This window comes from Rissa tridactyla, chromosome Z, assembly GCF_028500815.1.
Source record: "Rissa tridactyla isolate bRisTri1 chromosome Z, bRisTri1.patW.cur.20221130, whole genome shotgun sequence".
NCBI lineage: Eukaryota > Metazoa > Chordata > Aves > Charadriiformes > Laridae > Rissa > Rissa tridactyla.
This window is the reverse complement of record NC_071497.1, coordinates 36,780,390-36,796,516: the sequence shown is the minus strand read 5'-3', so window position 1 is coordinate 36,796,516 and position 16,127 is coordinate 36,780,390. Positions and strand designations below refer to the sequence as shown.

At 41.0% G+C, this 16,127-nt stretch overlaps 1 protein-coding gene across 3 annotated transcripts in view; it reads right to left on the bottom strand.

Annotated features, from left to right (window-relative positions):
- Positions 1 to 7,266, bottom strand: part of SPTLC1 (serine palmitoyltransferase long chain base subunit 1) — a 41,625-nt gene extending 34,359 nt beyond the window's left edge. For all 3 annotated transcript variants that reach the window (XR_008463917.1, XM_054186740.1, XM_054186739.1), the window contains exons 1-2: positions 7,128 to 7,266; positions 5,177 to 5,284 (exon numbers count right to left, since the gene is read on the bottom strand). Coding sequence is in view for 2 of the 3 variants with exons in the window: in XM_054186740.1 (XP_054042715.1) it covers positions 5,177 to 5,284; positions 7,128 to 7,190 (171 nt within the window). In the remaining variant the exon portion in view is untranslated. The remainder of the gene's footprint in view (positions 1 to 5,176; positions 5,285 to 7,127) is intronic.
- Between the last annotated feature and the right edge of the window lie 8,861 nt (positions 7,267 to 16,127).

The following is a 16,127-nucleotide window of genomic DNA, read 5'->3' as shown; positions in this document are numbered from 1 at the left end:
GGCGAGCAGGACACAATGGAGAAAAACTGCCAAATGCTCAAAAAATGGTTACACCTACTAAACCATGCATCTCTCACCTAACCATGGAGGAATACTGAACGCACACTCAATTTCAAAGTACTTTAAACTATTTGGAAAACCTCAGTTCAATGATTTTCCAAAGGGCATGCAGTGGACCAGCATAACAGTTAAGACTAGTTCCACATAAATGAGCAACCACTCCGGCAAATCACCAAAGTTGTATTTCATACCATGAAAACAGAACTTTCCCAGAGGATTATTTACTAGTACAGCAAGACACCTGATAACATCTTTGTTAACACACTAACTCCGAACAGTATGACTACAATGGGTTTATATTACTCTATCGTTTCAAAAAGCAGCAGACCATTTTAGGCTATTTATTTCAATACCAAAATATAAATTCTGCAATTGATTTTTGAAAACATCACACCAATATCTTTTTCCATGTTTATTTTTTTTCCAAATACACTTTTCAAAGCCTTCAAAGTACTAAAACAAATTAAGATATGAAAAAATCAAAAGGAAACTACATGCAACAGTACAACTAGTCTCCTTCATTTCCACCACTTCCCTTTTACTAAACTAATAACTTTGTTTCTAGCTATTTCCAGAGTATTAGTTAACATCCCAGGAGCTCCACAAAGGTCTATTTCAAAACACAAATGGAAACATCAGTAGCCCTGTATTTCAGAAAAGATTCTTTTTATGTGAGCATAGTTACTTGTGTTTCCAACATGTTGCAGATGTACTTTAAATACCGTTTTATTTAACTTTCTTGTGTTAGATTTCTTACTGAAATTTAACCTATGTGGCATATATTTTAAAGGAAATAAAATACCATTAATATGTGCAACAGAATTAAATATACTCAATTTTTTTGAAGTGACTACACTTACGTTAAAAAAGTGCTTAGTTTCTTTAGCCACCATAGGACAGACCCGAGATTGAGCCTTGCACGCATTGTGTATGTGTTATAATGCTGCTCTACACATTAAGGAAAGCATTAAAGTAGTGGGTTTATTGATTTACCCTATACTAGGGCCATTCATCGCATGTCAAATAGCAGATTTTAATGCTTCAATTAAAAAAATCCAAACAGATAACTGAGGACCATAGAACGTAACAATAATAAATTAAGCTGTGTGTATTGACTACTATTCATTGCTGCATCCTGTTATCAAACCTCATGTTTGACATGACTCAGCAAATACCTCAAGAACCCTATGGGAGAAGATTACCAGATGATTACACCACGTAAAGATTAACATGCAACATAGTACCAAAATTGTGGAAAAGTAGTACTCAAATTCAGGTTAATCTCAGAGTGGAACCACAACCATAACCCTGTATGCTAAACTCCACTAATCTAATACAGAGAGTAGCAATTCTATCCTTGACCCAGGACAGGTACTAGTGTGTATCTCTATACCGTATTGCTACTTAAAAAAAAAATAATAAATCAAAGACGTAATTTAACAGTAAGTGTGCTGATCCACCATGCAGCACAGCAACTGATATACAAATTCAATTAATTTTTTTTCGCCATGGAACATAGCAGAAAGAAAAATATTATTTACGGAAGGGCACTGTAACTACAATAAATTAGCACAGTACAATTGCAGTTTAGATCTGTGAACATAATGAGCAATTCTTAATTAGTGTTTCTCTCCCTCGTTCATGCTAAGTTGTAAGAAGTTTCCATTCTTCCCTTTGAAATGTTTGCAGTACACAAACTAACAGCATAGATGAGATGTAGCAACATCCTGTTTTTTAACACAAAATAAAACAAACAGAAGACGACTAATCCTCATTTCAAACAACACCTTTTCACTAATTCTAGCTCACATTCCTTCTTCTCGTCCACTACACGGTGTTTTGCTTTTTGATGGATATAGGAACATAAACAACAAACAACTGCATCTTCACATCTTACGTCTTCTGTCTCCATACGTACTTAGCACAGGCAGTAGTTTATCAAAAACTTTTGTGATAGAAGTTCCTTTATTATGGTGGGGGATTGGAGATATTGGCAATGAAAATGAGTGCCAATCTTACTCTAAAACGGCCATCCACACTGCAGATGGGACAGTCCATATCCCTTTCTCCTTGCATTTGCCAAATACCTCAGTACACTGCCTTGCCCAGCTCACTTTTCAGGGTAAACTTGACCATCTCCCTTATACCAAAAAGACAGAACAGAAGCAGGCCTTCATAGTGACCCCACACTCAGAACAGCACTTTGGTTGTCTAAACAGGCACCAAATTTTAGACCAATAACAAGCATAAAAATGTTACTTTTCAAACATATAGAGAAATTAGACTTCAATTTACAATGTAACATCCTCAGTAAATAGTTGATTCACTTATTTCTCGTTAGTTCGTTGTACAGAAAGTATCCACTTGATGAAAAGAATGAACTCAAAACTTTGAATTTCCACTCTCTCAGGGTGCAGCATAAACGAACTCTCAGCTCTTCCTCTTTCCCTTTTATCATTATTTTCAATTTATATAAGCATAAATGTTAAATAAAATATAAATATCAATATAAAAATATATTTTTTATTTTTATGACTAATATACAACACAAAAATATAAGACACAAAATGTTTATAAGTATATTTTATAAATTATAATATACACACTTATTTATACATTTCTGCATATATAAACATTTTAAATACATTTATCCAAATAAATGAAATGGGTTTGGGTGGTTATATTTTGTTGGTTGTGGTTTTTACTTTTTTAACACCAGACGCCTTGGTTACGAGAAATACTTGGGTGCAAACATATCCAAACCAAATTATTTAAATAAGTTGCCTTGTTGTCCCGGGTTTTAAGAAAAGGTAGAAGTTATGTTCCTGAAGACAGTTCTTAGCCAGCAGTAGCATTCTGAAACAGTGTCATGCATGTACCTGAGTCAATATCCAAAGAGTAATAATATTTTTTTTATTTGCTGGTCCTCAAATAACAGGTCTTTAATTTCATGGTATTTATAGAATTATATATTAGCATGGCATAAATTGGCACAAAAAAAGGTGCATGCTAGTTAGAAATTTCTCTCTCAAACTATGCTAATACTTAAGAGAATCTTTACCTACATAGAGAGTCTTGGCTCAAAATGACTGAAAACCTTTACAAGAACAGACTACATCTGCGCTTCCCTCTAGAACAACATCTGATCAATCCGAAATTCCCGCAAGTTCCTGCAAGAGAGCTTTTGTGGCCTACAGTATTTCTTATCCATACATGAAACATTTGTCTCTGACAGGAACTTACCAGCCTCCTGACTAATAAATTCTAATAAAACTGTTCCCATGCTACTACTGCAGCAAAAAGACTAAAACCAAAGAAAACCACTATTCCTCCCATCCACAACTGGTAAGATGTGGCTCCTCCTAGTAGGACTTCTGAGATTTTGAGAGAAAAGCCAAGGATCATTTACTGCAGACTGAAAGACATATATCTGCAGGGCACCTTCCTTCCACACAAATGGTTGCTGGCTGGAGCATGAGCTCGTAGCTAAATGATGCCATACAACCTCCCACAGCCCGCTCCAGTCCTTAGCGGCATTTTGCTGCTTTTCTGTACATTTTGTGTGAAAAGCCTGCAAGAGTCGATATGTCTAGCACCCTGTCTGGCCACAGACTTATTGTACTTCCCAAAATCCTCGACTATCGGGAACTTCCAGTCACCGAGAAGTACTCTTTTTAGTTAATGATTTGGGAGATTTCATTATTTTGGAATAGAACCAATAGGAATACCTACAAACACTGTTATTAAAGGGTGACAGACAATCAGTTGAAAGCTGATTCCTGCACTGGATTTCGTAGTGCTCTTGCTACACATTTGACTAAACCCAGAGGCCACCTTCAGGGTGGATTTCTTCACTGTTTTAGAAGTATGACTCCTAAGAGCACCAGATTGCACAATCTATCATCTACCTCTGGTTCCCCAGGACAGACTGGTCCTGACAGATCACATTAAGATGGCTGTGCAATAGTGGTATTCTTCGGTAATATGTGCAGCCAGCTCCGGTCTGGCAGCATCCCTAACAATAGTTCACAGAGAAACTCCAAGTATCATTACACAAGGGGCTGACAAAGGGTAGCCTGAGCTCCACCACCTGAGCCGTCCTATCTCCAGTGCCTGTACCTGAGCAACCTGGTATTTCTTTCTGGTGTGGTAAAGACCAGACACCACAGCATGAATCAAACTAGAACGAATTAGACGGCAAACCAGCAGCCTCCTCACCAAAGAGCTGGCATGTTACAACATGCAGCTCAAGACACACACAGAAGCCTGGGATCCCATATTGCATGAAACAGACTGAACGGGTCTGGCTGGGATGGTGTTAGTTTTCTTCATAGCAGCTCCTATACCGCTGTGTTTTAGATCTGTGACCAAAACAATGCTGATAATACACTAATGTTGTAGCTCTTGCCTTCTGTTTCTCACTTTGCCCCCACAGTGAATAGATCAGGGGGTGCACAAGAGGTTGGGAGGGTACACAACCAGGCAGATGGGCTGAACTAACCAAACAGATATTCCATACCATATAATGTCACGCTTACCATCTGTGGATTTTTAACGAAGGACTTTTAGTGCAGGGTTTTTTTCCCCACAGCTATTTTCCTATACAAAATAAATGATCTCTTTTCACAGCAGCTACATTGTAGAAAAAGAGATGGAATCACCCCATACCTCCCATGTATCAATGTGCTTAAGATTTCTGGAACCCACATAACACTATAAACTCTCAGTTATTACTCACGGACACCACACGTACAGACCGATCACTGCCCTACTCTCTACACTCTTCTAGTTCATTTTGTTTGGTGGTGTTTTTTTAGTATAGCTTCCATTTTTAAAACAAAGCCATCCATTGATTAGAGCTAATGCTAGCTTTTCATAGCTTAGCAGTCATGGTCACACCAATTCTTTTGTATTACACAGAATGTCAAACATGGCGCTACTTTAAAAGCACTAACTGAAGTGTTTAAACAATAAGCAGTTTTGTAGTCCAAAGTAAGCTTACCCTTTGAAATCCTAAGAAAAAATAGCAAAATTTGTGATGCAACAGTGGTTCAACAGCTAAATATATCAATAGCTATAAACTGTTCCCCTAAAGAAAAATAATTTTCCACCACACCTTAGGTGTTAGATCAGATCGCTCTTGAAGCTTGTATGTCTTGGAGAAAAGAAGTCTGATTATCCATAGAATTAGAATACCTTCCAAAATGAGATGGTAAGCAGGAGCCTGAAAATAAAAGCACAAAAATAAGTCGATACAGAATTCTGTTTGAATCAGTGTGACACTATGCAACAGTTTTGTCTCTACTAGTACACTCAGAAAAAAAACCACAAAGCTGATCATCAGCTGATATGTATTTCTAAATCACTAAAAATCAAAATGATACGAAAGTGGATTGCTTTGCAACTATTACTTGTAGCTGTTAGCTTGAGTTTGAATGAATTTATTATGTTGTTAATAAACAAGGCACACTCTAAATTGATAAGCGGTTTCAGTTCCACATATGCAGATAAACTGAATTTTGAGAGTAAAGGCAGATAAGCCGCACAGGTTGCACCAACACCTGTGAAGGTAAAAAGCTTTCACAACAAGCAGAAGTCTCCTGAAAGCTTGAAGGTCTGTGTCATCTCTACACACCCACTTCAACCCTACATTCTTATAACTTATAGTCCACCAGCGGCTGCAGCTACTACTATTTACAAAGAAACCTAATCCTGTCCTCATTGCTCATTTTTGTTAGTTTTACAAGCACTTTGAGCAGGTAGAACCCAACACAGTTACCAGAACCAGTTTTGCCTCTGTGTCATTCACTCTCTTGTGTGGGCACAGTATTTAGGAATATATAAAGCAAACCAGAACAGAGAATTGATCCAAGTTAAATTTAGCCTCTATGGACTGCTTGGAGGGAAGAAAGTAACTTTCTTCTGGCAGCACAGTTAGTTTAAAGTATATGTGGAGTTATAGCATTAGCATTTGACACCTCATTTTATGGATGGCTTCAGTTATTCCATTTCAGAAAAGCTCCTGTCTACACCATGGCTATCTACTATTTTTGAAAGACTCAAAGTGCACACACACTAGTGCACTCCCCTCTTCAACTCAGTGGAAGAGCTCATGCGCATCAGTTTTCTGGTGGGATCTGACCTGCCAAGAAAGGAAGTGGAATGCACCACACATCCAGAAGCTAAAGGAAATTGAATGGAATTTTTTAAAACCAGTAAGGAGTCCTATAGCATATGAAACTGCAAATAACACATTTGCAAAGTACTTTTCAGTTCACCAAACACATTAAGAATACTTTTGTACCTCATGACAGTTAGAGAACACATGGTGCAAGTAGCAGCAGAGATCCACACAAACTACTTCCTCGTGCTTTTCTGTGCCTACAATTATCCTGAATTCACCATGCTACCAGCTTCAGTAGCTAAGCAATTTTACATTTGTACTGCATACCCTAAAATAAATGCTTTAAAAGTTACCAACCTTTGCCAAAGGAAGGGAGGGAAACAGACTGTTGATACAAGAACACTGTCTATCGCCAGGACATCCTTTTTAATACCATGAAACAAACGCTGCGTACAAACGTGCCACGCTGATCCCCTCCGGGGAGAACTCAAGCATAAGCATTTAAAAGTTGTTTCTTCCTCTGTAAATAACGCTTGTAAGTTACAAACCCTGACCTTACACGCAAAGAACACTGTGAACCTTATTAAGGTTTAATGCTCTGGTATACACCTTCACTGTAGCTTTATACCTAAATAGAGAAAAATCTAAGTGTGTGCACTTGTTGTTTTCAATACGTAAATCCGGCGCATTCCCCATGTTGCGAGGGCCGTCTCCCGCGGCGGCACTGATCGGGGGCACGGCCCGGCGCCGCCCTGACGCCCGACGCCCCGCGGGGCAGCGGCGACCCTATTGCCCGCCCCCCGCGCCGCCACCCCACCGCCGACCGCCCCGCCGCGCCCGGGGCCCTGTCCGCCGCGCCTCGGCGGTGGGGTCCCTTCGGCACACCCACCCGCCCTCAGCGGTCGGGCAGCACCCCGCGCCCGTGGCCATGCCCAAGACGCACCTCGTAGAAGGCCTGCACCATCTCCACCAGCACCCACTGCTGCCCCATGCCCGCCGCCGCCATCGCCGCGCCCGTCCGCTTCCGCCTCTACCGCCCGCCCGGCCTCCGCCGCCACCGCCCCACGCCGGCGTCAGGGGCGGGTCCACGTCCGGGAGAGAGCGCCCCCTGCGGCCCGGAGGCCCGCTGAAGCACTGGCACCAAGGCGGGGGGAGGTGCGGGCCTTTCTTAAATTCAGTCACGGTGCTTTACCAAGAAACGCCTTTTCCGCCAAGGCGTGCGGCCGTGCCGTGCCGTGCCGTGCCCCGGCGTGGGTAACGGCGGCGGCACAAACTGCGGTTTCCTCTGGCGGCCCCGATCAGGGAGCCAGGAGGACTGGGAAGTTGTGCTCCTCGGGTTAAATAGATGAAATTAGCTATAAATTGAACTTGCATAAGAAGATAAACTCGGATGCGCTGGTGTGTGCTCCCTCACTACACTTCAAACCTGGTCCTCTTTCTTGAACGCGCTGGTGCAATCGCGGTGTCACCTTCTCCGCACCCACAGGCTTCTGAGCCCCTCACCCACCTGGGCTGGAGGTGGCCGAGGGGCAGAGCCCGGGCTTTGGCACCTGTTGGCACACGCTAGGCGTGCCACCTCTATACCTGTAACTGGTGACTTTGTTGCTCTAAGAAAGTGTTCAGATCCTTGGCTAAACTGAACAGCAAAAGCGAAACTATAGTGGAAATAATAAGTAAATTCAAACAGGAGGAGAAGTTACGACTTTCAGAGTCTTGCCAAAGTGATCAGCCATAAAAGCTGAACATTGCTGGGGAGAGATATACCTCATGAAGAAACAGAGTAATGGTGAAGACCTTGCACGCATCCACCCAAGTGTGGGGAGGTGACTGAGTCCATGTGCACAGCTGCGCAGGACTTGAGCGACTGCCTAAAAAGGCTGTGGAGAGGACGGGGAGATGGAAAGAAGTTTGCTTAGGAAGTGAGGTAGCACTTGATGGAAGGGGAACAAAGGACATATTGCTGCTTAAGGAAATGTTTGGGAGCTGCTTCACTGAAGCTAAACAGCTGTGGAGAGCTTCTCATGGTCTGCTGGGAGAGCACTGTGGAAGTGCACCCCTGGGGCTTCACACACTGGTCTTCACCATGGTTAGAGAAGAGGAACCTGGGGCAGCAGTTGTTTAAACAGATGATAGTGAAAAACTTGGGTGCAGTGGTTAACAACAAGCAATGAGTTACAGTTTTACAGTAGCGGAAGGTTAAAATCAGTGAACTTCACTTTCATAATGACTGAAATGCGTAATAGTTAATCTTCTCCCTGAGGTTCTGAACTTAATGGTACGCTTGTCAAATTCCAGGCTGTACACAGTAAAGACAAAAAATGTGGTTTAAGGCAGGCTATCTGAAAAGTCAAGACAGAGACAGTAAAAGTCCCTTTTGGTTTTTAGATGCATGAAGATTATTCTGTTCACTGTTAAGTACTTCTGTGGGTATTCATCGTGCTGGAGAGGAGTCTTGGGCTTTTGGGAGATGGCTGCTACTACCAGCCTCAAAGAATGTGTCTGGTATGCACCCGAGTCCCAAATTGCCCCCAGAAGAGTGGGCCACTTTAGTTGTCTTGGTGGGCTGCAGATTAAGTTACACCCCTGCTTTCAACATCAGATTCTGACTTTCAATGTTTGACATACATGTGTATGATTGGGACACCAAGAAATTGATTTTGTGAAACAGCAGATGAATTCTTTCCAGCTTGGAATGCAGTGCAGTTAATAAGATACAAACCAGTAATTCTTCTGGCAGTGAATTCGGAGTTCCTGGTCTGGATTATCATAGGGCTGGGTCTCTCAGAATAATAAGCCTATCCCTATTGTTCAGCAGTTTCGTTGTTCCAACACAAGGCAGCTGTTGCTAATTGCTTAAGGCTGCTGTACTTCTGACAGCAAAAAAAAGAGGGGGAGTTGAAGGGAGAAGTCTTTTGCAGTGGCAGTTTATGGCTGGGAAGAAAGGGGAGAGGAAAAGCATCTTGGGTCTATCTCTGTACTTAAAGTCCTGACAAAAGCTATTGAGATAGTGCCCTATGGAAATTCCTGCTCTGGAAGTGTCAAATTTTGTCTTCCCCTCATATCCTCCAGTTGCACGGTATTCCTAAACTGCTCTTATTGTGGACCTTCCTCCAACCCACTTGTTTCCCACACCCTGCATTGAATTCCCAGCTCGATTCCTCTGGGTCAGCTCTGGCATGGCAGTTATCCAGAGTTGTTCTCTGGTCACTCCAGAAGCAGAAAAATGTGACTTGGTATGCCTATCAGGAATTTTATTTTTCCTAAATATCACAGAGGTAGCCAGTGCCAGTTATCTTTGGTTCTCTTTGCTCTATTAGCTCTTCCTCTAGCTTCTTCATTCTTACTCTGTCAAGTATGAGATGGAGAGTAGGAGCTGGAAGTAGAAGAGAGGGAATAATGTCCACCCTTTTTCTGCACTCTGGGTCTCAGCCATGGCTCCTTTCGACCTGGTACTTTGTCAGCTAGCAAGGAGAGAGAATGGCAGTAGGAAGTTATGCATAACTGTGAGGGGATGGCGATGGTTACTGCCATCCTACTTGTATTGCTCTGTTGGAGATATGTACATGTAGGGGATGGTAGGAACAGAAATGTGGGAACAAGTCCTGAGAGACATTCACTTCCCACCACCCCCCCCAGCCTCCTCCAGCCACACCCAAGGAGGAGGATGATGGTTGAGGAGATTAGGGACATAAGGGAGTCTTTGCAACCATTTTCACATGTTCTGGGTGGTAAAAGCTTAGCTTATATTACTGTGTTTTTAGTGCGCCTAGTTGTAACTTGCTGGATCTGTGGCTACCCTCAAAAAATAATAAAAAAAAAAATAAAGCATTGGGAAAGCAGTCCTGTACCGGCAAGGAGAACAGCAGGATAGTGCTAGTTAGTCTTTTCCGGTTTTTGTTGTCTTGAAACCTGATGCTCAACCAAGATGATGCTGGCAGCAAGCACAGAAAATATCCAAAGTCAGTTGGAAGCTTAGTATTAAAGCCCAAAAATGGAGTCCCAGATCCCAGTGTGAAGCAGAAAGATGTTGCAAGAGTACTGTGCAAGTGCCAAGAAGAACTTCAATATCAAGTTCTGTAATTTACCTGATATGTGGAGGAGTAATTGTTCACAAGGCAAGCGGAACACAGGAGAAATTTAGTGTTATCTTAAGCGATGCATCACTGCATCTTGGAAATGTGCTTATTCCTGGATATACAGTGAATGAGTTCTGGATTAGCTTCACCTGCAGAAACCTCTCTTAGCTCTGCCTGGGAAGCATCTGGAGATCGCAACCTTTGACAAAAGCTCTGTGTAGGAATAAGGGTACCTACTGGTGAGACCACTGATGCGCTCTTGCTATCCCAAACTTTACTGCGGCACCCCTACAATTGTAGTGACAAAAAGGCATAAAGTGGAAATGCCATGATGCTTTCCTGGCATACAATGGGGACCAAATTTGACCTTAGCTGTTTGGAGTTAATGACTCTTGTAACTGTGTAAGAGTGGCCAGAGTCCTCTTTTTAAAGCATATCCACCCAAAGCTGGACCTTTGGAACAAAAAGCTAACTTATCACAGCGATGGATGTAGGCACAGCAGTCTGTCTCCTGCTTACACTTCTTTTCAGTGCCTGTTTCCTGTGGACTTGGCAGCAATGGACTGCGTACCTAAGTTTCCAATGCATGGCACAACTAAGAGTCTTAAAATGGAATTGACAACAGATAGGCCCAGTTCTGTGATGACTAACGCAAACTTGTTATAGAAACTTCTAGGAAACCCTCAGCCAGGCTGCTGGGACCACTAACAGAACAGACACTGTTTAAATGGGAATGTTAGCCTTGCAGAGAGCCAGTTACCCATATGTGGTGGTGTAATATTGCTGTTGCAGAGTTAGATCTTGTATCCTGTGTGGCTGAATCCCACACATCCCTGATTCAAGACTTCAGACATATTCATGTTGGGGATTTGCAGCTCTGAACTTTCCGCTGGGCTGGTTGCCTATACTGCGGAAGGAAATAGATGGGTGGCTCACCTATTTCTCTCACCCCACAGCTGAACTGATGGCCACCTTCAAAACCTTAGTCCAAACAGCACATGATTTACCCCAAATTGTGTCAGTTTAAATATCATTTCTGTTAGAAATACAGGCACTGTATTAAATAGAATAACTTTGAATTTGTGTTCTTCACTTCTTCTTGTCACACTTTTTGCTCACACTGAATTGACTAATTGCTATTTCCCACAGCATATATGGATTAGAAACATGGCAGACACCATGTTCGGACTTGTACCCAAAGTCACTCTGATGGAGTTAAAGCAGATTTGCCACGATGAAGTCAGGATGACTTCAGGAAGAGAGTAATTCTGTCGAAATAAATAATGCAGTATGTTGTGAAGTACTATCAGCTCTTCACATGCAAATTGTCCAAACTGACTGCATTCAAACGTGTGTGCAGAGTGATATGTCATAAAGGTATGTGCCTGCATCAGACTGACTTTTTCTAGGCTGAAAAGTTTCATATGCTATTTTTAAAAAGTGGTCTGATGGGCTAATCTGACATGAATTTTATGTAACAGACATGATATGCACCATATGCAAGGTAGAGCTCGTGAGTTGCAAGATGAGAAAGAAAACTACAATTGGCATAAATTCTAGCCATTGGTAAGGTGGCCAATAAAAGTTCATGTGGTTTGGCCCTGAAGGTTCACATTCCATACCTCCTCTGACTACCACCATGAGGCCTCCTCTCTTGAGAGTGAAACTAGAAGAGAAACAGAGGGATATTAACCCCGAGTCAATTCAGCTTATATACCTGAAGATTTGGACTCTGGTCTAAAACAGAATGTCTAAGAAGCTTTCTTGCCAGCAAGTGTTTTCCATACTTACTATTTTGTCATAGAAGTTTTAAAGGAGGACTTCATCTTCTGATGCCCTGACTAGGTAAGAAACAGTAACCTAATGCAGCCCAAATAGCCCTCTGTGTGGTTACAAAAAATGTCACAATGGTTTGTACAAACTCCTCTGCTTCTACAGTACTGTTATCCACTTACATATGTCTTACATAAAAATGGGGTCTCTAATGAGTGCTTTTACAACAGCAAACAGTGGAACTGTCATTTGCAGGTTATTCTGATGCACAGAGCCTTAGATGTTGCAGTACTGAGAAGCACGTAAGTGTGATGTGTGCAGCCATTGCTTCACATAGTTGCAACTAGATGCGTCAGAAAAGGACCCATTAAAAAAACTAAATGAGCATGGAAGCTGCCCATTTAAAGTTGTGAGGGTACCGGTATGCTTTGAGTCCTAGATGGAGGTGAGAATTTTGTTGTTCTAGTCAGATATTGGAATCTTTAAAGGTAAGATAATTCAGTCCATTTTTTGAAAATGGAGCAGTGCGTGCTGTATATTTCATTTGCTTGCAAAGAATAGGCAGATGAATAGACAATTACACAGTCATGATGTAATAGGTACGTGGCTATATCCTACTCCAGTTTCAAAACAGATCTTAAGCAAAGCCTGTGAAAGATTGTGTCCATATCACAGATAAGCTGTTCTCTGTACTGGACTGTGACTGTAAGCGTTGCCCAAAATTTCAGGTTTAGAGTATGGTCCAGATGCAGCAAACCTTATTGGAACAGCGCGTGCTGGATTTAAAACTGCATTTTTAACATTAAAAAGGCAATTTTGTCCTCTTGATATGAAGAAATGCAATAGATACCTATCTTCCAGCACTGGCCTTAATGAATTGCCTTTGGATCAGGTACCACAAACCCAGTTCCTAGTCTTAAATTTGAATGCATGTTAAATCCATTCAGGTAGTGGACCATATTTAAACATTAGCAACAGATTTATCCTCTTCATTCTTCCACAGTTAATTGCCAACAAATCCTTCTGGTGAAAAGTAGAAAAGAACTATTGAACTTTTTGAGGCCTGCAATATTGCAGAACTCAGATCAAAAACTGGATGAGGTTGTGCTCTGTGTAGTTGCTATTTTTGTTGGCCTTCTGAAAAACGGAATGACAGCAAATAGTTGCAGATTTTGGCAAAAGCAAAAGCATCTCTTGATCATACCTTCATTGTGGTGCACGTGGCTGAGTTTCTGGTAGCTTCTTACATCCACGTAACACTATGAGGCATTAAAACATTTTAGTATTCCATGCTGTCTTAACATCCTCAGGCTGAATCTTTATTTCAAGTTTTAAGCAAGCTGTAAATCTTCACAAATAATTTCCAGGAGCTTTGAGAGCAGGTAGAGCTGTCTTTGGGAATATAATCTTTGTTTTTCTCCTTAATGACTGGGTTTCTTCATTGAGGTCTGCAGAATATTCAGTCCTCTTGGCAATTCCATTGCACTGACTTTAGCAAGCATTGATTACTAATGCATTAACTGAGTCTGTGACATCTTCTGCAGATGTTGGTAGGGCTTTTTCTGTTTGTTTTTTCTTCATTTTATCTGAACCACTGTTTAGACGGTTCTGCATTTTAATAGTAACAGTGTAGTGTGCAGCATGTAATTGTAAGACTCTTACTAGCATACTTGAGTTTAGAAACAAGAGACTTCAGATGACGTTATCAGAGTAGAGATAAGGTTGAAAACTTATGGTAACTTCAGCATTTTAATGCATGGTTTTCACGGTGGAGTTTGCTCCTTTTAAGATATGTTTGTAAAATTGCATGTAAATGAAGCAACTAAGTTTCAGCCAGAAAAACACAAAGTAGTCCTTTGCCAACTCATCCTTCTTGCCAATCTACTGAAGAACAGGAAGGCACTGTATTGTTTACAGATCCATGTAACGCATACCAGAACACAAGCTGAAATTCTTTGTGGTTATAGGTAAAATGTGTGTGCATGTGTTGGCAGAGCTAGTCAAGTCTGACAGGCAACACCTTGCATATGTTTGCTACCCAGAGAGTTGCAACATAACCGCTACGAATTCAGAACAGATGTGGCTGAAAACATTTTTGAATTGATAGAGCAATGCTCTTTCAGGCTCCAAAGTTCTTATCTGGCTTTTAAACCTTATTTTACCCTACTAAGGTCTCAGTAAAACCATAGGTCCCTATTCAACTGCTGTTTCATTGCCAATTAGTGGCATACAAACTGTGTTCTCCATTATTAAGCACCCATAGTCACCCCAGATGTTTCACAAAATGAAGTCATTGCAAGCAGCTGACTTCTAGAAGATAAAATAAACTGGATAAAATGATAATGCCAGGAAGTAAAGTGATTGTGAACCCCTCCACACACTTTTCCCACACAAAGTAATTGTTGAAGTGTGTCTTTCAGAGGGACCTGAACAGCCAGGTTGAACAGGGAAATGAGACAACACACCAGTCCTTGTTTAATGGGTGGATGTTGGTGGCTTTATAAGACAGATGCTGATCTTTCTGACACCTCTGAAAATCTAAGTGAAGGTCTGCTGGAATCAAAGATTAGCTTGTTTTTGAAGCTTTTCGGAATTTCCCAGTGCATTCTTCATCATCGTGAAACACTTATTGTAGCTTCGCTTCTGTAAGATATTTGCACTGGAAGACAAGTCTGCAGCGTGCAATTTTTTACGTCAGCTGCTGAAGTGCTCAGTTTCAAGTGAAAAAACTGGCACAACTTAACCTGTGCTCCATCTGAATATTCTCCTAATTATTCCTGATTATCCTGATAGTTTTTTCCTTTCTCTTGAAGGAAATGGCTGCAACTTTGCAGCTATAATGGTAGCATATTTTAAATATAAATTCCTACTTATACCATTGTTTCACTTTAGAATTCATATTAAAATTAGGACAGCCAATCTCTTAAAACAGTCTTCCGAGAAATGCAGTGGACTAGAGGTTGCATAGCTTGTGCCTTTTTGGTTTGAAAAAGCAAGCCAGTTTTCAGTTGCTGTTTCTTCTTTGCAACTTTTTTGTCTGTACTTCTGTGTTACATTCTGACTGATTATTTTAAAAGATGACACTAGTCTTAATTAACATGTAAGATGATAAAGCAGCTTAAAATCAGTTAGTCTTTGCTTAAACATTGTAAAAAAATGGAACAACTCTTCAAAGTTTCTGAGTTATTTTTCCAGGAGACAGAAAAGGACAAACGTTCACTATTATCAAGTAGAGAAGAATGTGAGATGAGAGCTTACTTTCTCCTATTAGTACCAATAACTTGTGGGAGGGAGAGAAATCTGGAGAAAATTCTGATAAGTGCTTCATTCTTGAAAAAGATACTTTTTGCTAAATATTTGTGCAAAGAAGCTGACCAACTCTATCAGCTCTGATGATCGCTATCAAAACCAGAAAGTAAAGTAATCCAATCACTTTCTATCCTGGTAGGTTTGCTGTGTTTTTCAATGATAACACATTTACTTTTTGTCAAAAAAAGAAAAACATTGAGAACATTTAGTGGTACTTCTAAGCAAATCTTAATTCCTTCTGTACCTGGGAAGTAAAAAGTCTTGGTATGATTCTTTGAATTGTGTCTGTATTTATGTAGAAAGAAAAGGAAACCATTAGGTGGATTCTGTGGCATTTCTCCTGTAGTACTTCCTTGAATTTCTGTGTTCAGTTTTGTGATGCTGTAATATTACCTGTGTTTCCTTCTGCTCCAAGCACGGCTGGTGAAGCAGGAATCATATGTTGTTAAATTGCCCAACAGTATTATCATGAAATGGGTGGCTTGTGCAACAGGAGTTTTTACAGTCAATTCATATTTCAAGGCTTTTTGTGTATGGCTCTCATCAGGAAGTGAGCGAGACAGTAAGAATTTAGAGTTGTGGTACCAGCATTCCCAGACGCATTTCTTTATTCCATATGGAGAAACAAATGTGTAAAAACCATTTGCAAAACATTTTCCAAGTGATTTTTCTGTTAAATGTTTTAACCAAAATTGGACATGTGTGGCTAGCTACAGAAACAAGGCCCTTTTTCCCCCTTAACCACACTTGTATTGCCTCATAGAGAAACTTGTGCAAAACTTCTC